This window comes from Protopterus annectens, chromosome 15.part0 (genome assembly GCF_019279795.1).
Source record: "Protopterus annectens isolate FY-2018-M chromosome 15.part0, PAN1.0, whole genome shotgun sequence".
Classification (NCBI taxonomy): domain Eukaryota; kingdom Metazoa; phylum Chordata; order Ceratodontiformes; family Protopteridae; genus Protopterus; species Protopterus annectens.
The window spans coordinates 376,110,229-376,138,048 of NC_056749.1; the positions used below are offsets into that span (position 1 = coordinate 376,110,229).

At 37.3% G+C, this 27,820-nt stretch overlaps 1 protein-coding gene across 4 annotated transcripts in view; it reads left to right on the forward strand.

Moving 5' to 3' along the window:
- Window positions 1-27,820, forward strand: part of DRP2 (dystrophin related protein 2) — a 4,029,288-nt gene that overhangs the window by 3,909,762 nt on the left and 91,706 nt on the right. For all 4 annotated transcript variants that reach the window (XM_044057116.1, XM_044057114.1, XM_044057115.1 and 1 more), the window contains one exon: window positions 20,474-20,560. In XM_044057116.1, the coding sequence (XP_043913051.1) occupies window positions 20,474-20,560 (87 nt within the window). The remainder of the gene's footprint in view (window positions 1-20,473; window positions 20,561-27,820) is intronic.

The following is a 27,820-nucleotide window of genomic DNA, read 5'->3' on the forward strand; positions in this document are numbered from 1 at the left end:
CAAGACAATGCTCATTAACACAATACAATGACAACAGAGTTCAGAATCACAGGAAATACTTTAAAACAACATTGTAGGACAGTTTCACATAAATATAGAAAACAACTAGACTAGATTAATAATATACATTACTGCTGAATCATCTCAGATTTTATCATTCTTGTCATTTTTGCCTAAGTTTCACAGACTAGCAGGAACTTAAATTTTTACATGTCTCTGTTAAAAATACTTATCTCTCAGAACCTATCAATTCTATCTCAGAAGCTTGCCTGAAAATGAAAGTCATAAAACAATTACCTTGGAAACCTGTAATTATCTCTGTTTCCAGACAATAGAAAGAAGCCCCTAGCCTAAACATCCTATCTTTTAGCTGAGATAAACTAACTTTATAACATATCATAAAAACTCTCTACTTATCAACTTATTTTCATAGAGTTTTGCAAGTTAACTCTGTATGTCCCAGTTTCTACTATGAAACCATACATTTCCATTGACATATAGTTGATACACATTTCTGCTCTTTTCCAGCAGGGTGCACTGTGGTTACAGTCTTGAAGCTCAGTATAGAACATATAGTTTTCTTACATTTTTAAGGTAAGCATACAAATCATATTACTATTCACAAATGACATAGAATTATTTACAAGATTTTATCTAACTGGGCTGGCAGTGTCACATTTCTATATAAATCATATTAATATTTTCAAGTGACATATAATTATTTACAAAATTCCAGCTAGCTGGGCTGGCAGCATGTCACTTTATCACAATAATACAAAATACTTACCTGCATTAGGACTAAATTATTTACATCTTCCTTGTAAACATGCTTACTCCCTTTTGGAGTATTTCTCTTATTCTATGGTCTTCCTTTCTTGTCACATCACAAACACATCACTTTTCTCCTTCCACCCTGTCCACCTCCACAGCTACTGCCATACTTCTCAACTGTACAGATTTTTGCAGGACGTCTGGATTTTTGCCTCATATTTTTGGATTCTTCCAAATAAAAATTGTGGGTTTTTTTGACAAATCACTGGGATGATCTAAGGATGAAGTCACTAAATAATGATATGTATTTGAGTTTCAGACTTCATATCCTCCAGAAAACACATACTAGCACAAATCCTGTTATTCTAGCAACTCTTTAAGTCTTTATGAGCAATATTTAAAATGCCCCAATTTTTGGGCCTTTGTCCCCCCATTTTGTTGGGTTTTGCCCAAATTTCTTGAGCTAAGAGGTATGGCTATTGCTTACCTCTACTCCATTGTGTCACTCCTCCCACCTGCATAATTTACTAAGATTCCCATGAAACATTCCTTTATACTTGCCTCTCCTTTCTGTACTGTTGTATTATATCTGTTAAGTGTCTCATTAACCTTAGGATCACATGTATGCTTCACATTTTCGGTACTACAGGACATGAATATTACTGAATTGGATAGTCTTTTAGTATTTCCTGCTATTTATTATCTTTAGGTGATTTAGAAATTTTGTTACTAAATATTTTAGTCCTGCATTATGGCATGCTATGCTGCTGTCTTTTTTTTGTTTGTTTTTTTCTATAGAATTGTATTGTTTTCCTCATTATTCACATTTTTCAACACATTCCAATTTTCTGACATTATTACATCAAGGTTTCCATAAACTGTATAAAGCATTAAATGTACTGCATTAATAGCATCATTTCTACTGGATCATTTAATAAGACAGTTTTCCTCATTACCCCTCATTGATGGCTTTGATGACTTGTTTTATTAACAAAATAACTTCATTTAGCACTGTGTTATACTGCAGTTAAGTTAAAATAATCCAAATGTTTGCTCACATTCATTAACGCTGTCTCCTTCTCTCTATACACACACACACACACACACACACACACACACACACACATGTATACATAAGTATAGATTTTATTTATTATTGTCGTTTAGTGTTTTTCTCCCATAGCCTGCACTGTAAATCAACATGGCCCAGCTTAAACATTAAGGCCTCAAAAAGAAAGGCAAACATATAAACACCAATAAAGTCTCTGCTATCAGAGTAGGGTCTTAGAAGCATTCATTGTAGTTAAATGTTTCATTGAACAAATAGTAGAATGGAAACATGAAAGTCTGTGTTAGGGTGGACAATTTGTTTTTGCAATGAAGAATATTTCTTATTTTATGACATGTTGTCAAACAATACTCTAACTCTGGGGTCAAATCGTTAATGTTACAAGACTGCATCAAATACAGCTTAGAGTTTTGGGGACTTTGTAGTTTTATCCCGAGAATTTTAAGTAAGATGTTTTCATGAGGTCCCTAATGAATGAAGTAGAACAGGGTTTACATTTACTTACAAGGTGACATCATGAAGCATGCAACATTGTGGGGTTGGAGGGTTGCAGTTAATACGTTTTTGCCTGGACCTTAAAAATATCTATCATATTAAAAAACTAGTATACTGTAAATTTAGCCAAAACATTAAAATGAATAATTGTTAAATCAATGAAACTACACTGGTCACTTTTTAACTCCCCTTTCCAGATAGAACTGCATGTAGCCCAGTGCAACTACAGTGGTTCATGATGAAAGCAGGAACTGAAAATGTTAATGAATGGTAAAATTGTCTTCTATTTATAGGCACGTTGAATAGCAATAAACCAGGAATCCTCACAAAAATGTATTAGCTGCATTTAGTTTATGACGTGATTCTCCATTTACTTCTAATTTTTAGATATACTTCTCCATTTACCACAGAATTTTTCACTATCCCTGTTTCTAAATCTGTGGCTAATTGGTAATGAGGAGCATTCGTATCAATAAGTAATACAAGAAATCATGGCTGCAAATGTTTAGTTTTTCACAAAATGCCTGTCATTATGAATCCTGTCATGATATTGTCTATCACTGTGAATAAGACTTTACTGATCCTGTGTAGGGCAATATTTCAAATTCTAGCACTGCCAAACCTGTTATGTCACAGAGACCATGTTCATACACATTCACTTATAATACAAACAGTAAGGAAATAGTGAGGTCCATTCCATTATCATGATGGTGAGGGACTGTGAATAGTCCACCCCAGTATTAATTATATACAGTAGTACTTACTGTTACACCAAGGGCAAGTGCCATGGCATAGAGGGATAAAGCTCTAACTACAACCCAGTTGACCTAAGTTCATTTAACATCTTGAGCATCTGAAGTGCTGGCTAAGAGGAGGATAGGCATCCCCATTCATGGGAGAAGGGCATGCATTCAGATAACATTCACAGGTAATCTTCGGTGGAGACTTAGGACATGCTGTGGGGGCATTATCTTCATGGAGACAGGGCACTGGCTAAATTACCATGGAGGTGGGACAATACACCAGTATGCTGATTGCACATTCATCCCTAGACATTTTGAGTGTGAGTAAGGAGTGACAATTTATGACAGCATAAAATCCTCTTCAGCAGCATATGATGCTGCCATGGGGTACCTTGATCTCCTCACTGCCCATAAACATGGGTCAAAGAAATTTCTGGAGGAGGCATTGGAAAACTTACTGAATGAGGAAAGGATCCTGGGAATAGCTGAAGTTCAGCTGCTGGGGGGGGGGTGTTAAAATACTTACCATTACTCCAGATAATTAATAATTACATAGATGTTTGAACTACTCTCTAACTTGTCCACTCAGCACTTCAATAAGAATAAACGCACAATCCTGATGTAATCCACTTATTTACACCCCCACCAGGGGCAACAATATCCTAGATCTAGTCATTGCCAACATGAGTGACCGGTGTTCCACACCTGAAGTCAACGCCTCATTGGTCTGATCCGACCATAAGCTAATTACCATAGCTATCCACATCCTTCCCCCACTCCCAATTAAGGAAACAATGGTAAAAAGTTTCTCCAAAGCCAACTTTATGCTTCTTAAGACAGAAGTGGTGAACTTCATGACACCCATGCAGATGGACAATACAGTTACGACTACTGAATCCTACACAATTGCACTTTATAAGCACTTACATGAGTGCATGGATCGTGCTATCCCAAACAGAACCAAGATGCTATCCTCCAAAAAAAGGAAGCCAATCTGGTGGTCCCCTGCCATAAAAAAAATGTACAACAGAAGGAAGAAACTGTTGCAAAAGAGAGTAAAATCCCACAAGTGGAGGAGCTCCCTGGTCAGCCTCAGTAAGAAGCTGCGACCCCTGATAAAATCCTCTAAAGCTAGTTACGAAAACAAAATTGCCACTGATTCTAAAGACAACCACAAAGCATTCTATAGCGATGTCAAGAATCTCAATGGCAACACTCAGATCTGCTCTGAGATAAGCACAATGGCACTAAATATACAGACCCTACTGATATTGCCAACATTCTGGCAGGTTCAGTGCTAATTTTACCCCCTCTCACTCCCTAAAGAGCCCATCTCTATACCGGAAGAATGCAAAGTTTCTGTAATCATGGCTGCACAGGTAAAAACCACACTCTCCAAAGCCAATAACACAGCATCCATGGGACCAGACAACATCCCAGGCTGCGTTCTACATGAACTACAGAATGAACTGGCACCCCACCTAAGTACCATGTTCAATCATAGCCTCGCCTCAGGCTTTGTGCCTGCTGAATGGCACACAGCAACGGTTATCTCACTCCACAAGGGGGGGAGCCACCATGGACCCCAGGAACTACTGTCCCATTAGCCTGACGAGCCTGGTCTACAAGGCCATGAAACGTATCATCATGGAACTTATAAACAAAGATATTGGTAATCTCCAAACTCTGGACCCCACCCAGTTCGGGTTTGTAAAAGGCAGATCATGTCTCCTAAACCTGATAGACTTCTTTGAAGCAGTCACCAAAGCCATAGACAAGGGTAAGGTGGTTCACAGAGCCTATCTAGATCTTGCCAAGGCTTTCAACACCATCCCCCATTCTGGAATTATAGATAAACTCACTAAACTAGGTATAAATCCCTATGTCACAAGATGGGTTGCCAACTGGCTCACTGACAGAACCCACACTGTGAAAGTAGCAGACTCCAAATCTGACTTCAGACCAGTGACAAGTGGAGTACCACAGGGGTCAGTCCTGGGTCCTCCCCTGTTTGGTATCTACTTCTCTGAAGTACAGGCTAACACAGAAGGTCTTTGGCTAATGAAGTTTGCAGATGACTGCAAACTAGGAGCCATAATCGAAACTCCTAACGATGTGGACATCCTACAAAAGGGCCTCACTGAGACAGATGCCTGGTGTCAAAGCCATGGCCTTAAGCTTAATGCCAAAAAGTACATTGTCATCCCCTTTGGTAAAAACTTTGTACCCATGAACTACAACATAGGCAGTAGTATACTTAACACCAAAAGTGTGATAAGAGACCTTGGGACACAGGTGGACAGTAGTCTCTCCTTTGATAATCACATCGCCACAGTAGTCAGGAAATCCTTCTACGTGGCACACCTCATCACAAAAGGTTTCTCATCCAGAAAAAAAGAGGTCATTGTTCCCCTCTGCTCATCACTCATTAGATCCATTATAGAGTACAACGCCCCATTTGGTATGTACCTCACAAGACATCTACAACAACTGGAAAGGCCACAGAAGTACCTCACAAAGAGGATTACCGGCCTCAAACAGATGCCCTACGCATACAGTCTCAAAAAACTCCAGCTTTATTCCATTGCATATCGCCTACTCAGAGGTGATCTCTGCCTAACATACAAAGCTATGTCAAACCCAGAGCTGTTGGACATGCTCCACTTAAAGAAATCCTAGTCCCTCCAAGCTACACGCTCTAGGGACCTAAACCTTGTCACCACAATAAACAGAACATGCCGGAGGGATAGATTCATGTCCCAGAGACTTCCCATACTCTGGAATAAACTACCTATCTGTATCAAACAAAGCTCCTCATTAGCACTCCTCAAGAAAAATCTTGATGATTGGATGGGAAATAGGAAATTCACCCCAGGGATCACCTCTGTGGCTCTGCTCGACAGTGACACAGGAAAATAATTTTCTTGGGTGGCAAAAGCCAGGGTACCTTTTTGGCTGGGCCTGTATAGGCCCCAGGGCTGATAGCCTAGTACCTACCTATAATCATCTATGATTTCAACTAGAAGTCTTTGTTTACTCAGGTATTGTACAGAATTAACGACGACCAAATACATATATGGTAATTAATCGATCTGTTTTATTCAATGTGTTTGCGTGTGTGTGTGTGTGTGTGTGTGTGTGTGTGTGTGTGTGTGTGTGTGTGTGTGTCTGTGTGTGTGTGTCTGTGTGTGTGTGTGTGTGTGTGTGTGTGTGTGTGTGTGTGTGTGTGTGTGTGTGTGTGTGTGTGTGTGTGTGTTACTAAACTTTTTTAGAAATACTATTGTTAGAATACAAACATGCGCTTCTTTGCTAGACAAAAAAAAGGATGTACTATACATTACTATCATAAATAATACAGCTTTGCTAGAGGTGTAAACATTATAGCAATTTTCAAGTAATCAGATAGGTTAAATTTTTCATAGCCTGTCTAACCAATATAGTGTCCCTGTGGAAATCCATGCGAAATGCAGGGAGGACATGCAGATTCTGCACAGAAGGCACCCCAGCTGAGAATTGTACCAGAGAACCTCTTGCTATGAGGTGACAGTGCTAACCACTATACCACTGCACCACCTATACCGATATACTGGCTATCTTTTGTTTCATAATTTATAATCAGGGTGGATGCAGGTGCTCATATTAGGCTCCAAGGTGTGGGTTAAGCATGTACATGCAAAAGCTGTAATAGAAGCCTGGATGATGGTCTCAAATGATCAGCTATCAGTCAGTGGGATTGAATGGGCTGGGACAGTTCTCACCCAGTGAGCACTGAACAGGCCATACAAACTACATTGTGGATTGATGGTGGACAGGTGATGGGGACTCTGAAAATAGCACACACACACACACACACACACACACACACACACACACACACACACACACACACACACACACACTAGTAACTACTGTTGGTGCCTTACATTAGCCTGAAGTCTTACTGGACAGCGAATGTAAGATCCTGTTGTTTGGTTCTCTGTTAATGCTTCTTTAGTTCATGTGAGTATATATAAGTATGTAGGTTTCCTTGTGTAAAGCAAACAACTGCCTAGTTTTTTAATCATTGTATTATTTATATTTCTTTAATTTTTATGCAGTAAGATTCCACTTCCTGAGCTCTGATCCAGTGACTGTGCTGCCAATGAATATTAAGGGTGGTATAGTATTTAATAATCACACAATGTGGTTGCATTTATGTAATAAATGACTGGGCAGTCATTTATGGTATCACAACATCTGAAAGCAGGCATACCTTTATTAATGGAGTTCACAAATGGAATGAAGTTGTAGCACTGACTACACATTCAAAAACTTTGTTTCTAAAGGTTGGCCATAGTAAGCACAGAAAAAGTTTATGAATTAAATCAATGAACGAATAAGACTGTAGCACTGACTACACAGGTCAGAAACTTCATTCATAACATGTGGTCATAGTAAAGAGCTGAAGTACAGAAGCTGCTATCATTTTGTGCTGCTTTCTGGCTATATCATATTTACTTTTATTTATTTATTTATTTCCATTTGTTGGAGGGGATAATCTGAACAAGCTGAAATTTTAAGCAGAGGCCCAGAGAAAAAAGCTCAACACACAAAAAAAAAAAACTAGCAATGAACATTTTTGAATGCCTATACAAACAATTAAAAAAATACATATGTGCAGAAATAGAAAACATTAGTATTAATGGTTATACATAAACACTTTGACAGCATATGACAACAATTAAATAAAAGGTTAATAATGCAGACATTAAAGTGGTGCAGCAGTTAGCATTGCCACCTTACAGCAAGAGGTTCTCTGTTTCGATTCTCAGCTGGGGTGCCCTGTGTGTGGAGCCTGCATGTCCTGTCTGTGCTCACATGGGATTTTTCCCGGTGCTCCGTTTTCCTTCCACATTCCCAAGACATGTTGCAGGTGGATTGGACATTCTAAATTGACCCTAGGTCACTCTTATATAATCCTGTGCTGTAAAAAGCTGATACAACTGCAGTGTGTGTGTGTGTCTGTGTGTGTGTGTGTGTGTGTATGCGTGTGTGTGTGTGTGTGTGTGTGTGTGTGTGTGTGTGTGTGTGTGTGTGTGTGTGTGTGTGTGTGTGTGTGTGTGTGTGTGTCTGTGTCTATGTGTGTGTGTGTGTGTGTGTGTGTGTGTGTGTGTGTGTGTGTGTGTGTGTGTGTGTGTGTATGCGTGTGTGTGTGTGTGTGTGTGTGTGTGTGTGTGTCTTGCAGTGTCTGTGTCTATGTGTGTGTGTGTGTGTGTGTGTGTGTGTGAGTGTGTGCGTGGCTGACAACTTGACACCATAAAACTCTACTGCCACTCGTTCTGTGGACCTATGATCCACTGTGACCCATAATGGGAGTAGCCAAAAGGAGAAGAAGAAAGAATGCAGACATTAAAGTAGTTAAAAGAGACAGAGTGAAAAACTAGTGTGGATATAAGTCAGAGACAGGATGACATGAGATGAAATTCAGATACAAGGACAGGTACAAGTAAAAGTTAAGTAGGGTTTTATATTAGAGAAAACAAAACATTTCTGTACAATGTCTAAACTCTGAGGAAATGGAATTCCACAGCTTAGCTACATTAGCAAAGCCACCAAAGTGGTTGCTTGATTTGACAATTTCAAAGAAGTTTTGGGTCTGAGATCTTAGGTTTCTGTTTGGCATATAATTTGGAAGTAAGTTAGAGATGGATGGACATCTGCTGGAATCACATAGAACTGTATGTGTGTTTTTTAACTGATTTAATGGTAAAAGGTGTTTTGGCTCTAGCATATTAATCTTATGAATTGCTTACAATGATAAGTTTTGTTGTGGACGTTAGCATATATTTTGCAGTTTTATTGTATGTTTCTTTTAGCTAATGTTGGTGAGTTTTTGGAATAGTCGCAAGGATAGAGGATGTATAAACTAATGTATGTAGTAAAAGAGTTTGGGCTGTATTTAGTCATGCTGCTTCTTTTAGGTAGGGTTTTGATCTAAATACCATACCCAACATTTTCTGAGTTTTTGAGTTTATACAGTCAATATGTTTTTTGAAGACTAATTTATTGTCTATGAATGCACCTAAAGTTTGGCATGGGAGACCTGCTCAATTGGTGTGTTATTTTGTGAAGTAATTAAGATTTCACCAGAGCCAAATAAGAGTAATTTGCTTTTATTGGCATTCAATAAGAGTTAAGTCTTTAAGCCAACTTTTCTAGGATTTGAAGGTTAAGCTGGTTACACTTTGGTTTGAGGTTACAGTTACATGAAATGTAAGGTGTGAGGGATAGAGGGATAAAACCCTGACTATAGCCCAGTTGATACAGGTTCAATTATGAGCTCAGGTGACTAATTTAATGGTAGGGAGGATGGTTGTGTCCATCCTATGGGAGGGAGGTATGTGTGCACATGCACATAAAGTAATTGTAACTTCTTGGCAGAGGCCAGCAAGCCAATTTCACTTTTTTACAGATGACTGGTAGGGCAGCATGCTGACTTTGTCTCCTTGCAGAAGTGTGGAGTGAATCAGTGCAGTCTGCCTACAGCTTGACATCACAGAGGTTGTCAGGGCACATGCTGGGGTAGCAACTAAGGGTAGGTTAAGGCAGAAAAAACCCTGGCTAGATGTTTTACAGCATGCCACTCCCCACCCCACCCCAGGAACCCTTGGGCTCCTTGCTCCACCCAGCGTAAAATCAGTACTAGTCCAGGGATGACTGGAGTGACTGGTAGACCCAGGGAAGGACATGAGACATTGCAATAGCTGTCCAGATAAAAGTAGGGGCATAAAACAGAACAAAACAATTGAAACTGATATCCTGATGTGACAATATGAGGTATTGCCATCTGTACCAGGGAGAGTGCTGCAGTGCATGTGTACCATATGCCAGCATGGTAAGCTGGAGTTTTGTAAACAATTGTGTGTCATTTGACTGTCACACTGACTTGTACAGATGCTTGTTTTAAAAAATGCATCAACAGTGTTATTATAACTGATTAAATGTTTATGTTTAAACAAAGAATTTTGGAAGAGAAGAGTAGAAAGTTTTGAAATTGTTCTGTTTGCTTTCAGATACTGCAACAGATCTTAGCAAAGCTCTGAATGTGTATTGTACCATAATCAGATGATCAAATGTGATGTCATTCCATAGCCAGGACTAAGAGGGTAGAACTCTCACAGCAGTTTCTTTTGTTTTATTTTCTTTGGAACCTGATATAAAGATCTATAACAGTTATCACAGTCAGTTTAATTCACATCAGTCCAGTTTAATTTGGAAGCTCATCGCCTTGCCTTGTGGAAGTAAGCATCTCAGCATCTACTCTTGCATTACTGTATTAAGTTAGCTAGGGAACCGTTATTCTTTAGACAGTCAGGAAATACAGTGAGATTAAGTATTGTTTTTCTGCATCTGTTTGAATCTGTCCAACTGTGTTATTTTTATTTCTCCTGTGATTGAAACTCTGGTGTTTATTATACTTGGTTAGTATTATCATGTTTTCTATTTTATTATTTATTATTAAATATTTTTATACCTTTCATTGTGGCTGGTCATTTAAAGAATACTTTTAATATCTTGAGAGTGCTTATTTTAGTGATGCCTTGGCTACTTCGAAAGCCTTGCAGCTTTGGTTACATTCTGCCATTTATTATAGTGTTGATTTTACTCAGCATAATTGGATTTCCTTCTAAGAGCCGTAGAGTGGTTGACTGGTGGCAGCATGGTTACCTTATAGTCTGGGCAGAAGTTGTACAGCTAGTGAATCTGTGACAGCCTTTCCCAGGAATGTGTATGTGTGAAAATCAAATACTCAGGTGTGGGTGTGTCAACTACTTGGAAATGGGACACAGTGCTCCAAAGTGAGCATTGTCTGAGATATGGAGAGACAGAGAGTCCAGTCTCAGGTCTGGAGCATGTTCCTTGTGTGCTTTTGGGGGAAGTTGTTCTTGTTCTTGATCCAGAGAGCTGCATTTGAAAATACTGTGTAAATCCATTCCTGTTTTTAGTGGCTGTCTCTCACCAGTGTCAGTGATGGATTGAGGCTCCTTGATTACTGGCCAGGGGTAAAGAGAGGCCATCACACCTTCTAGGAGCAAACTTTTATTATAGCTCTTTCGATTTTCATCACAGGTTATCTCACCATGACTATTATTTAATTTAGCAGTTTTCACCTGTTGCTTTAATTAAAAGCCATATTCTAATTAAAGTCACAAATCAAAATTGAGCTTCTGACAGAAATATGGTATTCAAACAAGAAGTTATTCTGCATAAGCCATCTCTATATGTACAGTTTATACCCAAATGGTCTAAGAAATAAATATCATGAGCTAGAGCCAAACATGGTTCAAAAGAGAGGAGGGGATGAGGCCCCTTTATTACACACTATTTATACCACAGCTGGAGCTCCGTGGTCACTTATTTAAGCTTTCCGAGAAATTATGCTTTCTGTGCTGGAGAAGGTATAGATGAAGGTGGGAGAAACAGAGAAGCAGAAAAAAATGAGAGACAGCATGGCTATAATATGAGTACACAAAGCATTATGGGTAAATTTAATGGGGTTATCTTGGTACAGGAAATCTGGGGAAGTAAGAGGGGGGGCATGACCAACAGGTAAAGCGAACACAGTTTAATCTTACATGAACATAAACTTTTTCATGGAGAAAGTGGTAGACAGACAAAGTTGCTTACCAAAAGTGATGATAGAAGCTAAAATAGTTGAGGCATTTATACATATGGAGATGTGGAAAGTGGTCAGCAACTGACTTAAGACAGTTCCAACTCTGACATACTAGAAAGACTCACATTTTCCTTCTGCCTGTTAGTATATGTAATATATTGCAATGATTGATGTTGACCCCTCAGGGCCACAAAACCCCTTTAATACCTTCTCTGCCTAACCTCTCCCCTAACAATCTGTTGGTACAACCCATTGTCACAGTATACCAACTCTTTCAGACCTTGAGAATCCAGAGTCCTCAAAGGTGGTACATGAATGTTGTGCTTGACCCCCTTCCCTTCTTTACACTTCTAACCTTTCCTTTAAAGGAAGCTCAGAACATTATTTTATTTATGACTGGGAATCACAGTTACCACTAAATATGCCTTCCTCTGAAGTTGGACCAAATAAAATAACATTATACCTACACACACACACACACACACACACACACACACACACACATGGAAATAAAGGCTTGTGTGATAAATAGCAGATATGAGGAATGCACAGCTTTTCTTGGGAATCAGAGCACCTGTTCAGTTTTTATTGTTTATGCACAATCAATTTCAATTAAGAAGGAAAACAGGCTAGCATTAATTCTCATTAGTGTGATCTTTGTGAACAAGTAATCAGCATAATTAGCCATCAGGCAGGTTAACTGTGCAATTGTGGTTCTGCTATAGAAGTTTACAAATGATCTTCTGTTTGCAGGTTTTATAGGCATGACAACATTATGTTTATTCATAAGACTCAAGTTTCCTTTCCAGTTAAGCAGGTAACAAAATACACTGAGTTCTTGCAGAAGATGCTAGGCTTATGTTCTCTCATTTTGCTCTCTCTAGATTGTGGGGCACCTTCATGTGTAAATTGTTGCAACAGCAGCTCATTACTCAGAAGTATTCCTTAATTTACTCATTTTTTTTCTTCAAGGAATTTTATGCAATTTTTACAAATATACATCCAGACCAGTAGTAAGTATCTGAAAGCAGGTAACATTTATTTCTATGGAACATTCTACAACTAGATTGTTTTTGAAGCCCTTACTCTCTCTTGTGGTCACTGCTGAAACTGCAAAAAAGCTTTACTATTTGTGCATGTGTAAATTGTCAGTTCATGAAGAAAAGTGTGGTATTTAACTGTACAAAATGCACCACTGACTAAGTTAAGCATTGCTTGCTGCAAGAAATTAATGTTTTCCTTTTTAAGTAAGAGTTTAATTCCAACTGATGGCGTTTCACATTTTAAAAAGCACAGCTCCAGTATTTTATCTTTCATAGCAGCATAACTATTTATCACCATTGTTACATCTAAATCTGCAATCCATATAATTTCAAAGTGATATTTACATTTCTTTGCTGTATAGAAAGTACATAATTCTGTAGTGCTTTGACATTTTTAACCTCTTTATTTATACTATAAACTATATTACTAGAACAGAGAGTTAGCTTAGTCTCTTTGCAGGAGTATATTCTCAGTGACGGACCAAAAGTATGTCCTACATGTACCAGGACTTAGGGCAGTGAATTCAGACAAGGAAAGGTTGCACTCAGCTGAGCATCCCAAATACACAGACATGCACTGCCTACCTACCATGTACCTCAGCAGGTCTACTTCAAAGGATCGAAATTTCACAACATCAAACCTCTGATCTGTGAAGACCAGATGATTGAAGTTATGAAATATTAAACCTTGTGAATGGAGATCACCATACAGTTTGGAAATGGAAATGTTCCTTTCTCTTTACTGTAGTTTGATCTTGGAGTTGGTATATTTAAGTAGCAGGGGTGTGGGGGGTGCAAGGGGGCTTGTCCCCCTGAGAAAATATAAAATAACTTTTCACTTGTTAGATTTTTTTTTTAGGTTCAGTATTTTACAACTTTGATCCTCTGGTGTTCATGGATCAGAGGTTTCATGTTGTGAAATTTCAATCCTTTGAATTAGACCCACTTCAGCATAGTTAGTATTGCATTGTATCTGTTAGTTAACAAAGGGGAGGGTGGTAATCCTGCTATAACAGATTTTATTTATTATTTTTTGTTGATTTTTACTTTGCATTTGTTAGCCAAATAAGTGAACTGGTCCAAGCACCATTTTATTTCAGCCATGGCCCAATCAGCTTGGCAAAAACACAACAGTAAATGACAATATTTGACATGACAGATTACAATCTATAGAAATGTACACTGATGTAAGACAGTAGTAGAAATTTTAATACATTACAGAGGAGTAACCATAAAAGCAATAATATTAAACTGAATATTGGTTACTAATGCACTGCAATACAAAGCAACAGTAGCTATCTTAGATAAAACAAATGTCAGCAGTAGAGCTGGTAAAAACAGCTGATAAAAATGTAACTGAGAGTTTACAGCGATAGTTGGTCTACTTCTAATTTTGAAATTTCAAAACCTCAAATTTCTTATGGTCAAGACCATATAATTAAAGTTTGAAACTTTAAAATTTAAATAAAAAAAAATAAAAACAAAAAAGTTTTTTTTTTACATTTTTGCAGGGGGGAGGCAAACCCCTCCCTGCAGCCCACACCCCCTGCTAATTAAATATACCAAATCAGAGATTGCACTACAGTGAGGAAAACAGTAAATATATCATTCCACCCTGTATGGCGATCTCCATTTAAACGGTTTGAAGTTTCAAAACCTTGATCTTATGGTCTCGTCCATAAGAAATTCAAGGTTTTGAAAGTTCAAAATTTAGAAGTAGACCTGTGATAGTATACATCTTGGTACAATATATCAATCAGTACTACAACTAGTAAACAAAAATAGTCAGTGTGTCCATTCCTCCCAACTGTCCAGATTTCCACAAAATGTTATAGTGACAAATAAAGAAAATGCCAGCATGGTTTAGGTTCTGTTTTTGGTTATAGTGACAAATGTTAAAGAATACAGTAGATCCACAATGAAATAGAACAGACAGCTGCCAAAGAGGAAGACTACAGCCATTTAGTAGAATGAAGGAGAACTCTGGAATAAGAATACGTGCAAACAGAAGCTGTTGAACAGATATTAAACTGCTGGGGGGTAATTAGACTAGGAGAGAGGACAAGATCAGGTGGGGAGAAAGGGGAGCTACTGCAAAACTGAGGAGACCGTTGGGAAGGAGCAAGGAAAACAACATGAAAAGGAGTATGATAGTGGAAGGAGTAGCAATGAAAAAAAGGGCAAAGCTGGACATACCAGGTAGAGATGGAGTGATATAAGGAGAATGGTCAGGGAGATTGCATGGGGGTAGAATAGAGCAGTGACAAGATAGAATAGAAGGTTATTATACTTGAGCTGAAGAATTTGGAATTTAAACTGTGGATAAATGCAGTAACACGTTTGTTATCATTTTTCAAACTAAAACTATATGACACCAGTAACAACACTGCTGATAATATAAACACAGCTTTATTATACAAAATGAAACATAAGCGTTTCCACGTCTCCTCTGAGGAAGAGGTTGGATAATTGTGAAAGTGCTTACGGTTTATTTTGTGTAATAAAGCTATGTTTATATTATCAGCTGTGTTGTTACCAGTGTCATATGGTTTTAGTTTGTGATTTGCACTGTTTTATCTCACCAGTCTACTTGGGTCTTGGATTTTTCTTATCTATTCAGTTGCTTGTTTTTATAATTTTTAATTGATTATACATAGGAGTTTTAAAGGTAGGAGTTCAACTGCATTTACACACACAGCGGAAAAAGTACATGACATCGCCATAGTATCTTTTTAAAAGTACATAGAGACATAGTCACCAAGATGGCCTTAGACTAGGATGAGTTGGTAAAGGGATTACCTAGGCATTTAGTGTGGAACACAAGTTAGTGAAGATCAGTTCCTAGACTGGTATGGGTTAGATAACGTGGAGTTTCAAAGTGGGAATTAGCTATCTGAAGTTACTGAAAGTGAGACAGTATTGCAGTGAGGCATTGATGAGTTGTACAGACTGAGATGTAAGTTAATCTGGTCTGACAGGAGTTGGTGGATACTTTGCCAGACAAAAGATGACTGTGAAGAAGTTTTGGTAATAGAAAGCTAGAGGCTAATATTTTTCTAGCGTGTGGCAAGAAGAAATTTTAATATGGTCAAGGGATACAATTTCTCTATTAACTTTCAATAAAGAGTTTTAGATGTGGCCATCAAATTTTAAGCCCTGTTCTATATATATCATTTCTATTTTATACATTTAACAACTTCAATTCTACCTCCGTCTAAATCATGTAATTTTATGAATTCAAACCAGTCAGTGTTTTTGTGTTAAGGATGATGAACATACTTTCCAGCTTGAATGAGTTTAGAATCAAATCAGTTTCTAGTAGACAGTAATGAAGAATAGTAAAGGTACTATGGATGGACATGTTAAGAGTTGTCAGAAGAATGGACGATAGCCTAGTCATTAGTGTATTGGACAAGGGAAGAAGACAATCAGAATGTGTATGTTATTATCAAAAAGGAAGACCAATAATGTACACAGAAACACTTCCTTGAGGGTTCTCCGATGGAACTGATTGGGAAGAGCTGTTCTGCTAAATACTCTATGATGTCTTTGCAAGATAGCTAAGGAGTCAGTCAGTGTGCTGTCAGATCATTCTTCTTTCTTAAATGACATTGATAACACTGTTGTAACAGTGCTCTAGAAAGAGAACGACCACAGCTTATAATTGAGCATCGACTAGTAAGGCACTGTATTCTTCATGTTGGTGCTGAAAACCACATTGGGAAAAGGAACGTCAATAGAATGTAGATTAAATTGCAAGGGGAAGGCTATGATTTATTTTTTATAGCATTTTCTAGTAGTCTAACCTGAGTAGAAAAGACAGCTGTTGATTTCAAGTTATTAAGGGCAACAGAAGAGTTTGTCTTGTGTAGTAGGAATATGATTGTTTATTTCCAGATTAAGGGAGCATGGCTCTCATTGATGATGATATTAAATAAGTTTGCCATTGATAAAGTTAAGATGTAAGTACTTTGGAAGTAAGTGTCACAAGGCTAGTCCATATACCTTTTGCTTTTTTGAAACAGACGTACACTAGAGTGAGGGAACTGACAGAGAAATATGCCTTCATGATCAAATGATTTTAAATGGAGCAGATCATGGAACTGAGGGTAAGATGTCATGAAAGAAATGGGGAAATTGTTGTGTTTTAGTTCAAGGTGGCTTGTCAGGACATCATTTAGGTAAGGATGGAGTGTCCAGGTGTGAAAAACTGTCCAAAGCCTATTAAGTAAGGTTTCATGGATTACTTGTTATTTTGTAACGAGTGAAACTTCCTTCACTTTGAGACTTGTATAAGTGATTTGCAGCAGTTTCTTCCCTGTCAGTATAACTGAAGAGTGGCGCATTATTTGTTGTGTAAGAAGTCTATCAAAAGACCACCTAACCACTTTAGTAATGCATGCTAACCATAACTGCACACCTTACCTTAAAAAACTTTCTGTAACACTACCATTACACAAGACAGGCTCAGGCACACAAACATGCACCAACACACATAGACACACACACACACACGCACACACACACAAAACCCACCATATCTATACCCTTACCTAACCTTATTCAAACACACACACTAAAGCTATGCACTTACCTAAACCTTAACCTAACCTTATCCACCAGATACATGCACCTACACCTAATGCTACCCAAACTACCCCACTCACCTGTTTCACTAAAACAGATGTTCAGAATTCCAAATGTTCATTTCAAACATTTGGTAATTTGAACTGCACCTTTCACTCATCAAACAAATGTACATTCGATAAAATGCATGGGAACTCACTCGCTCACTCTTTCTCTCTCTTTATATACACACACACACACACACATATTGATATATATATATATATATATATATATATATATATATATATATATATATATATATATATAAGGGAGAGAGATGTTTGTGTATATGAATATGAAATCAGTCATCATGAAATCACATTTGTACATTGTTAAGATACATTCCACTGAAAAAATATACCAAGGAAAAAAACAGTAAATAGGAAGGAGACTACAACTCCCATACCCCTGCTAAAATATGTGTAGCAAATCTGTGATCACACAGTAGTGGGGGGAAGAAACTTACTCACCCCGCTGTTCAATCACACCAAAATACTGCCTGCGTACTACTACAAAACAACTAAACATGAACTGGTAAAAAAACAAAAAAAAAACATAAGATTCCTGTTTTGACCAAAGGAACACACAGCAAAATGTAAGGTATATATTTTTGTGTATATACATAGACATAAAAAAGTATGTGTGTATGTATATATATATATATATATATATATATATATATATATATATATATATATAAAAGAAAGCAAGACACAGATATAGATACAGAAACAGATATTGTGTGGCATTACTGGCATAGCTCTCAATGAGTACTTTGTCAAAATGAAATGAAACTGAAATAAAAGAATATAAATAATGCTGTTGTAAATATTATATATAAAACTGCTCTGCCATATTCTTTTGTAAATAAAACTAGTAGTTTAAATACAACTACTCCTTTAAGAAAGGCAGAAGCCTTGCTGTGTTCCATTGGATACTCATAAGTTTGTTGTTAATGAAACCATTTATTGGTGTATAAAGTGGAAAGTTTAACTTGTCCAGTTTAATGCTGTATCTTCCTGGAGGGGGTGGATTTGTTTGCATAGAGCAGCACTTCTGTGTTAAGCACTACAGAGTATAGAGACCTAGTGGAAGACACTAGACAGAACCTGGACACATTCTTGTGCAATGAAAATCAGAAGAAAGTGAGTTGCTAAGAAAAACAATTTGAGTTGCTAAGATACTGAGCATCTCTGCTGTAAGAAATTATAATTAACAGTCTTTTAAATTGTTTTGTCATTCTACGGGACTATTTGGGAAGAACCTGCACTGCTCTGTTTGCATACAATAAAAACATTATCTTATAGACTGTGTGCTTTCTACTGCCTTTTATATTCCACAGGAAAAATATCCATACATTAGTGTTTATCTACTGTTCATTCTATCTATATAGATATATGGACAGATATACACACACACACACACACACACACACACAGTAGCTAGCTTGATAAAGATATATCAATACATGCACAATACTATAAAAAAGTATAACTTCTGAAATTCTTGCATAAGGGAGGGCCTTCCACAGACCCATAAGTCTGACTAGCCTCATATGCAAAGCCACAGAAAGCCTTACCATGGAATTAATCAATCAGGACATAGGGAACCTCAAATAGTGGACCTGATACTCTGATACTGATACTCTTACTGCACATCAGCAAGTCAAACAGATCAGACATTCTCAGTCTAGTGATGTAAACCTCTTCTGCAACATAGACAGAGTGGTTTGGTGGGACAGGTACATCTCACAGAGGATACCGCTGGTGTGGAACAGACTCGCCATCCACATCCTTGTCCATTTTCATGTACAACTTAGATCTATGGAGGAAGCAAAACATTTACATCACAACTGTCCCCTGTGCTACTAATGGACAGACTCAAACTATGTCACGACACCGGTGATACTGTATCCAAATACAAAACTATACAGCAAACAAGCACTTAGCACACCAAATAATTTATTGTAAAGCTTTCGGGTCCACACCCTTCATCAGTACACGATGTACTGATTAAGGGTGTGGACCCGAAAGCTTTACAGTAAATTATTTGGTGTGCTAAGTGCTTGTTTGCTACTAATGGACAGAAACAGCTCCTAAATGCTTTATCCCATGCATGGGTATCCTCAAATTATATATGGTATGATCCCAGTTATTTTCATTAGGGGTAATATATAATTTTCAACCATGGGATGGTAAGTCCAATCTATAAACAAATGGTTTAGGTTATTTCAAGTGCAAAAAGGGAACCAGGCTAGGCTTAAATTGTCCCACAAGGACAGCCAATGTAGTACTTATCTATGAACCTATGTAATAGTATTAACACCAGTTAAACCTTTTAATGACTCAGTATGCACCATCAAAAATTTCTGAGGTCAGACTGTTTATTTGTTTGTTTATGTATTTATTTATTTTCTAGCACTATAGAGTATTATGCAAAAGAGTATAGGTATAGTCAGACATCTTTTCAGGTAAACTTACATGTGATAGTGAACTCAGCTTGGTGGAGGTCTATTTTCCCTAAGATGCAGAGACCTTGGAGTTGAATATATTACTGAAAGTTGTGCAGTCAGCCAAATGCAGAACATGAGGAATATGGGGACAAAAATGTAGCTTTCAAATTCCACTACAAACGTTTTGCATTATCATCTGCCCCATATCTAATAACTGAACATGAGTGAAAACTGGAGAGTGAAAGATTATGTTTCAAAAGATATGTTGTTTATTTATGAAGATTGTTCTGGGGAAGATGAAACAAAGTATAAAGGGTGATAGGAAAACTGAGTTTTAAAAGGTGTCTTGAGAGTATGTATAAAGTCCTAGGAGCTTAATTAACCCAAGCACAATGGGTGAAGGGATTCAGTGGAAGCAATGGTTTTAGTGCTGCAGTTTGTAGCAGGTTTGAATGATACTGATGAACTAATATAATACGAGATGCAGAAAGTTTTCTCCATTTTCTATCTAAAAGAGGTATCTGCATGTGTGTGTGTGTTCACATCAGCTCTTACATAAAAGAAACAACTTTTATACATTTTTTTCATTCTTTTTCTTTGTAATTTCTTTGCTAGATGACCCTGAGAAAGAGATGAGAGATACAACATTACGTTTAGAAGAGGTCATGGAACAGCTAAGGAACTCTTTCCCTGCCCCTACAGGTACTGTATCTTTATTTGTAAGCCCTGTACTCAACAATAATGTGACCACATCTAAAAAGAAGTTTCAAGTTTCCCTTTTGGAAAATTATGATTTCCGGGAGGGTACATGGCATGTATACAACTTTCCTATAGCTTAGAATTATATACTAGTGATTCTGAAAGTTTGAAATATAACTTAAAAACTACCATGAAACAGTGGCAGTTAATGTCCTGTCTGATACTACATAAAAAGTCTTAGAACTATAGACTGTTACACATTTCTTTCATTATGGTTCTTGTAGTACCACTATTATGCTATATCTTGGTTGAATTCTGGCTTTTACTAAATACATGGCAACCTTTAAGAGATGTACTGTTTTAACAAAGAAAGCTATTTCTTCAAAATTGCAGCCACAAGCTACCAAATGGTTGAAGTTCCCAGGTCAGAGTGTAAATGCACAAGATGTAGTAAGTATTGTTAGTGTCTGTGTTTGAAGGGAATGTTATGTAGATTCTTACGGAACTCAAAAATAAAACAGGAATACTACTGTTTTTGGAAGAAGTTGTGTCTTCAGCACCATGATGTGGGGGTCGTGCCACCACACCCCCCATCAACTTAATATACTAATTCTGAGATCACAGTACTGCAGCATAATGTTTAACAAAGCTGTGATGACCCTCCACTGGACCAGTAATCAAGGAGCCCCAATCCTAACCATTGGCACCTGTGAGGGGGCGTTCACTGGGAGGATAACAGGTACACACACAGTATTTCCAGATGTAGCTCACTGCATCAAGTGCAAGTTCCCTTAAGGAGCACACAGAGACCACAGTCTGTCTGGGGCTGGTTTCTCCCGCTTCCTCCAGATCCCAAATAAGACTCCCCACTGGCATAGCTATAGACTTGAGATCTCAGCTGAGTGACCAAGTCAAGACATCCAGCACCCTCTCTGTCCAACCAGTACTTTGTGTCCCTGCCCAAGTAGCTGACACATACACTCTTTGAGGTTTGATTTACACATATACACACCTGGAAAAGGGTGGCACAGGTTTACTAGCTATGCCACCTTCTGCCCAGACTACAAGGTAGTTACCATTGCCACCAGTCACTCCTTAGCTACTTTAGGCCCTTAACAAAGGGTGTCCAATTTTACTGTATAACAATACTAATACAAATGGTAGTTTGACCAAGAGCAAGGCTATTAGGAGTGGCCCACACAGTGTCACTAAATAAATATGCAAGTACTCTCAAAATTTAAATATCTGTACACAGATCAGCCACAATGAAAAGTTTAAATATATTTAATAATAGATAATAAAAGAACAAGAAAATACTAGGTATATATTCACAGTGACATCAGAGTTCAAAACCACAGGAAATATTTAAAACAACATTGCAGGACAGTCTCAAATAAATAAAGACAAATATCTAAACTAAGCTTTACTATATTCCTGACTTTATCTAACAGAATTACTAGTCCCTAGTTAACTTACTTAATTAGAGCAAGGCAGATGATGTGTTGAATGGTTCTTGTTGTCAGGTCCAAGACAAAATACAGAATGCTCTATCTCGCTAAGAGACTTCTTAAAATAATATATCAAATATTACAGCTGGGCTAGCTTGCAGAATGACATAATTTCTGGTCATCTGACTTCTAGTTCCCAGGTAAACCCCCCAATGCTAGAAGCTGGCAGCATTTAACATCTACCTGCAAAAATATACTGACTAGGGCTTTTGCTCAGATCTTTGGCAGATGCTGAAAGTTATAAAACAATTACATTCCTTCATGCTTCCAAAGTAGCAATTAGTTCACTCCAAAGACAGTACAGTAAGCTGCCTAGTACAGACTTTGCATCTCTAGCTGCATTGAAACCTGTAAGATAGCCTCTTTTATGGCCTAGCTTATAAAGTCATTTAATTTCAAATATTTTTCTAAAGTTTGCTGGACTGTGGTTAACCTTCCAGTTTCCTCTGTTAATGTATACATTTAAACAGTGAAAAAATTGCATGTACATTTCTGTTCTCTTTCAGTAGGGCACACTGTAGATACATTTTAACCACAAGTACTTTACAAATACCTTTTCAACACAAGCATCTGTACAGAGCAGTTTGATATACACATGGCATACAGGTCTAATACATTTGTAACACAAGCATCTTATATAAATTAGTTTAATATTGACAAATGACATATAATTATTGACGTTTCATGAAATTTAATCCAATGATACTTTCACAATTTCAGATCTGGGTTTTAGAAATTCACCTAGCTGATAATTATATGTCATACATTGTTTTCTTTTTCTCAATTTTTTCTAAATAATGTGAGATATTACACTCCTCTCACATGCTTCTATATTAAAAGATCACTTATTGTGACATGTGCATAGCTCCTTCACTACTCTGTCTAGCATCACTTCCGTTACAGTTTGTAGATGAAAGAGAGACAGCTAATTGCAGCATAATTAAATCCCAACATAACACTTCCATCATTCTAGGATTATTATCTCTAAACATCTATGCTGAGGACATAAAGTAAGAATGTGATTACAAACTAATGCTTTGTCAAGTAATAGAGAAGCACAAAGCTGATGATGCATTATGAATTCTTTTGTTGGATTTGGAACATTTCATGCATGTGCTGCTGTAGTTGTTGATACTCTTTTTTTAAAAAAAAGTAAATTAGCAGTATAAATGTGAGTGTTTCTGATAAAAAGAGGGGGGAAACTTTACAATCATAAGAGGTCCTTAAGCACCAAAGGTGCAGTCATCTTGGGAGGGTGCTACTATACTATGCAATTTTACGAGTGATCTACCTGTTTTAAGTAAAACTGTGGAAAGATTTTTTTTTATTTATTTACTGACATTTGTTTACCAGGAAAGTCCAACTGGGCACAGGTACCATTTTTCAGTGGAAGCCTGGGGAGAAAAGCTTCAAGATAGCAAATATAATACAATCAATATTTGCAATAACAAATTTTATAGTATAGTTTCAATTAATTCATAGCATAGCAGTCAGTATAATAAAATTTGTATTGATATTCACAAACATTGCTATACAAGCATTATATTGAGAGTTTTACAGAGAGAACAGTGGTGTATAAGCTAGGTAGCAATAATTTAAGAAATACATTAGAGTTTGGTATTACAGGGGATAAGCAAGTTTAAATGTTAATGGAGAAGTAGTGATGGAATGATAATTTGGTTGTGCTAATTAGCAGTAAGTATAGTAGATTAAGTACTACAGTAAAGTGAAATATTAAAAAGAGATAAGCAGGTTAACTGATTTAGTGCTTTAAAGGGAGGTATAAGATAGGTGAGGAAGGGTGTTACAAGAGCTATGTCCCAGATGAGGAGCAGGGAGAACGCTAGGAGTCTTGGCTCAAAATGCTTCATCTGCAGTACTTCATTCTGAATTACATGACATATTATCAGACATCTACAATGCTAGCAGCTTGTGATATTGGGTTTTAGAATGTCCATCTTGCACATTCTGATAAAATATGGTAAAATATTTGGTAGCAGCAGTGTGTACCATGTAGGACATCACCATTAATCCCAAAATAATGAAAGTGATTACACTGTATTAGTTGTAATTAGCTATTACCGTATCAATAGAATATAAGTATAGTCATCTGACTCTGATTTCTCCTATACACATTTATCATAACTCTGATGAACAAACTTCAAACAGGAAAGCAGTGGGAAACACGACAAACCCCTCCATAAGAAAACAACTTGGTTAAATCACAACAGCCTAATAATAACTGTAATGTCAAGCATATTCTTTCCAGACCATCTTTTGCTGTCAATTGCTACTCTAAAGAGAGAGGAAGAACACAAATATTCCTCCCTTTTAGTCCTATAACCTGTCATCCAGAGAAGAATTATGGGAGATGAAAACTGCAAGTTGCTTAGTATTCTAGGGCCAGATTGTTACCAGAGAACTGAATGAGTTGGTGTGAATTCTCATAAGCAAGCAATACAGTTATCCAGCTGTTGTGAATTCTGAAAAAGGCCTCTGTTGTAGCTCACAGAGGTCATTGGTGATGCTGTCTCGTATGACGGAAGTATGTTTCAACAAAATATCTAGTCATCATGTATTTGTTTGTTGACTGTTTATTCACTATACACTTGTAATTAAATTTCATCTTCACTCCATAACTGGTAATACCTACCATCTGAATGGCTATGATAATACAGGATGTTTAAATGTTGTTGGTGTGAAATTCTTGCAGGCACGAAATTCAACAAAGAATGGTCCTATAAATAAAACGAGCCATTTTAAGAGAAAATTAGTTAACTAAAACAAACAAAAAGTTATCTGTGTCACAGAGCAATAGAAAGAGGTTTAGCAAATTTCATTCTGTGCTGCACTTTAGATGTTCTGTAACTTTGCATTGTGCAAGGATATTTATATGCAGACCAAGATTTTTAGCAATCGTTAATTCCCCAGACTTAAACAATAATATAGTCATTAATGTTGTAATTTATTAGAATTGTACTTCCCCCAGTTAAATGACACACTGAGTGCCTGTGGAGTATTGTGATGTGTAGTTGGCTCTTGTCCAAACTTGGCATGACATAAGGAAGAGCAAACAGTCAGTCACTCATAGTAGGGAGCTGTATACCTTTGTTTACAAACATGTACTTAGGGAATACTGCCCATAACTCTCAGCTTTCTCTCTCCAGAATGTAGAACACTGACTTTCACAACGTGGAACAAATGAGCAAAATGCAAAACACTTGGCAAAGATTTTCAACTTGAAAGTTCACTGCATAGTTAATCATTGTCTCTTCATACATACAAAAGTTATAATAAAGTATTTTGATGAATTAATCTGATTCAATATTATTTACTATGGCCATTTGTTTAAAAACCTTAGTAATGTAAGTGCGATGGACTCTTTCAATGTGGAACAGAATGGAACATGGAATTTTTAAAACACAAAATAAGAAATGTTTCTGTTGATAAGATACAAGGAAAAGGTGTGATGACATAGATGGTGCTGTGTTTTGTTGAGTTTAAATTCTGTATAGCTTCAAGCAGATGAAACGTAAAGGTCATAGTTTCTGTTCAACAGTCCTCCACATTTTTTTTTGTGGGGTGGTAAAACCTCATGCAGCCCTCACATAAGTGGATTAGTCACACAGACGCATATGCACACGCACACGCACGCATACACTCACACACACACACACACACACACACACACACACACACACACACACACACACACTTTCTTACAAAAAGTAACTCTGTGTTTGTGCAATCACTGGCAAAATAAATAGCTTATACAAATTTAATTAGTGCAGACACACAGATAGAAATCACATAAGCAGTGGTTTCCTATGAGGAGCAGTGGTCAGAGAGTTCAACGGTGTGGTGTTTGACTTAATATAAGATATTGGATGGTGCCTGCAGTACTATGTGTAATATGTAGTATCTTCTATTATACTGTCTGTAACATCCACTACCTCTCTGTCTGCTGATAGCTGCAGAGTCATAGGTCTTATGCAGGATGAAGATGGAGAAGGAAACTCCAAATGTAAATCATATTCCCCTCCTTGTGGGTCCATTATAATGTAAAGACTCAGTAAGAAAGAGCTACCAAGGAGAAATTATATGAAGGTAAATATCACATTGAATTCTGGTAAATGGGAACAAGTTCCAGGACACAAAATTGGGCAAATATTATTTAACATTTTAGTGGCATACTGTGGCTTCAACACAGCTGGTTCTCATATTTAGTGGGTGGAATATGGGAAGCATATATTTGTTTCCAAAGCAACAACTAACACAGACATGGATTTGTAAAATATAGTGAAAAGACATAGAATAACTAAATAGGAATTTAGAATGAAAAAAGCCATAAAATGTTATTACCCTTGCCTGTAAAACCAAGAGAAGGTCCTATTTGGAGAGCAAGCTGTGTGTGCATTTCCATATAAATCTTGTTATGCTCAGCATTTCTGTGGAAGTGGTTTCATACAGGAAACACAAATAATATCAGAGAAGTAGAGTGTGATTCCTAAAGTGAAAGAATAAAACCACTTGAATTAGCAATTCTTATATCTTATTTATGCACCAGTTCATTTTAACAGTGTGAATGCTTTGATTTTAACGTATCACACTTCTGTGATTTGCATTTGCCCTCCCAGAATCTGTCTAAAATGGATTCCTATTACAAGAACGAAAGTTCACTACTTCGAACTTGTAATAGGAGGCCTCATTTCTGTGAAAGTTCACTTTAACGAAAGTGAACTTTTGCGTAAGTGCACTTCACCGAAAACACCGCAGCACAGTGGTGCGATAGTCATGGACCTTAGGGTTAGGGTAAGGGGATAGTTAGTAAAGCTATTCCCTTACCCTAACCCATGCCCTAACCCTAAGGTTCGTGACTATCGCACCATAGTGGAGGACATTGCTATGTCCTTCACTGCGCTGCAGTCATCACGGACCTTAGGGTTAGGGCACTAGTCATGGTAAGGGGATAGCCTTATGGGCTATCCCCTTACTATGACCCGTGCCCTAACCCTATGGTCCGTAAGTACTGCATGGAAGTTCAGTACAACATCCGTTTGTTGTACTGAACTTTGCGTAAGTGCACTTTCGGTTAAGTGCACTTTCACTGCAGTGAGCATTCCATGTACTATTTCGAATTAGTGAAAATTCGATCTAGTGTATGGAACCTGTCTAAAACAGGCTACTCTTTAGTATATAGATTTAAAATCGTTGTCTTGGTTCATACAATAATTTCATGTGAAATCTGGGGACTGAGACAAATTAACGAGAAGCAGAGTATCAGAACTCATCTTTTTAAACTAACAAATTTTGCTGACAGTTGTTTACAAAAGGGGTTGATGTGAAGAACTGTCTCCTAAGTAATGTTAGCAGTAATAGATGTTTGGAGTATTTTAAAAAGATGACGAGCACATATATGAGAACATCTGAATAAGCAGTGTGCATAGTGGTGAGTTTGTTGTGATCTCTGCTAATTGCCTTAAATGCTGCTATGAACTGGAAAGAGTTTTTTGCAGCAGTTACCCAGCCTATATGAAAATACAAAAATTCTGCACTGTCACATACAACCACACACCTGCCTGTCTGGTTCTCTCCTTTACAGTAAAGTTTTTAGTATAGACTAGACTTCTACATAAAATATTATAGCACATCAAAGCTGTACAGGTTGCCTTTGCTGACAGTATTTAAATGGAAAGGTGCCAGTGACAATCTCGCTTCTTAATTGTACAACATTATGAGGAACATTTTCTTGTTT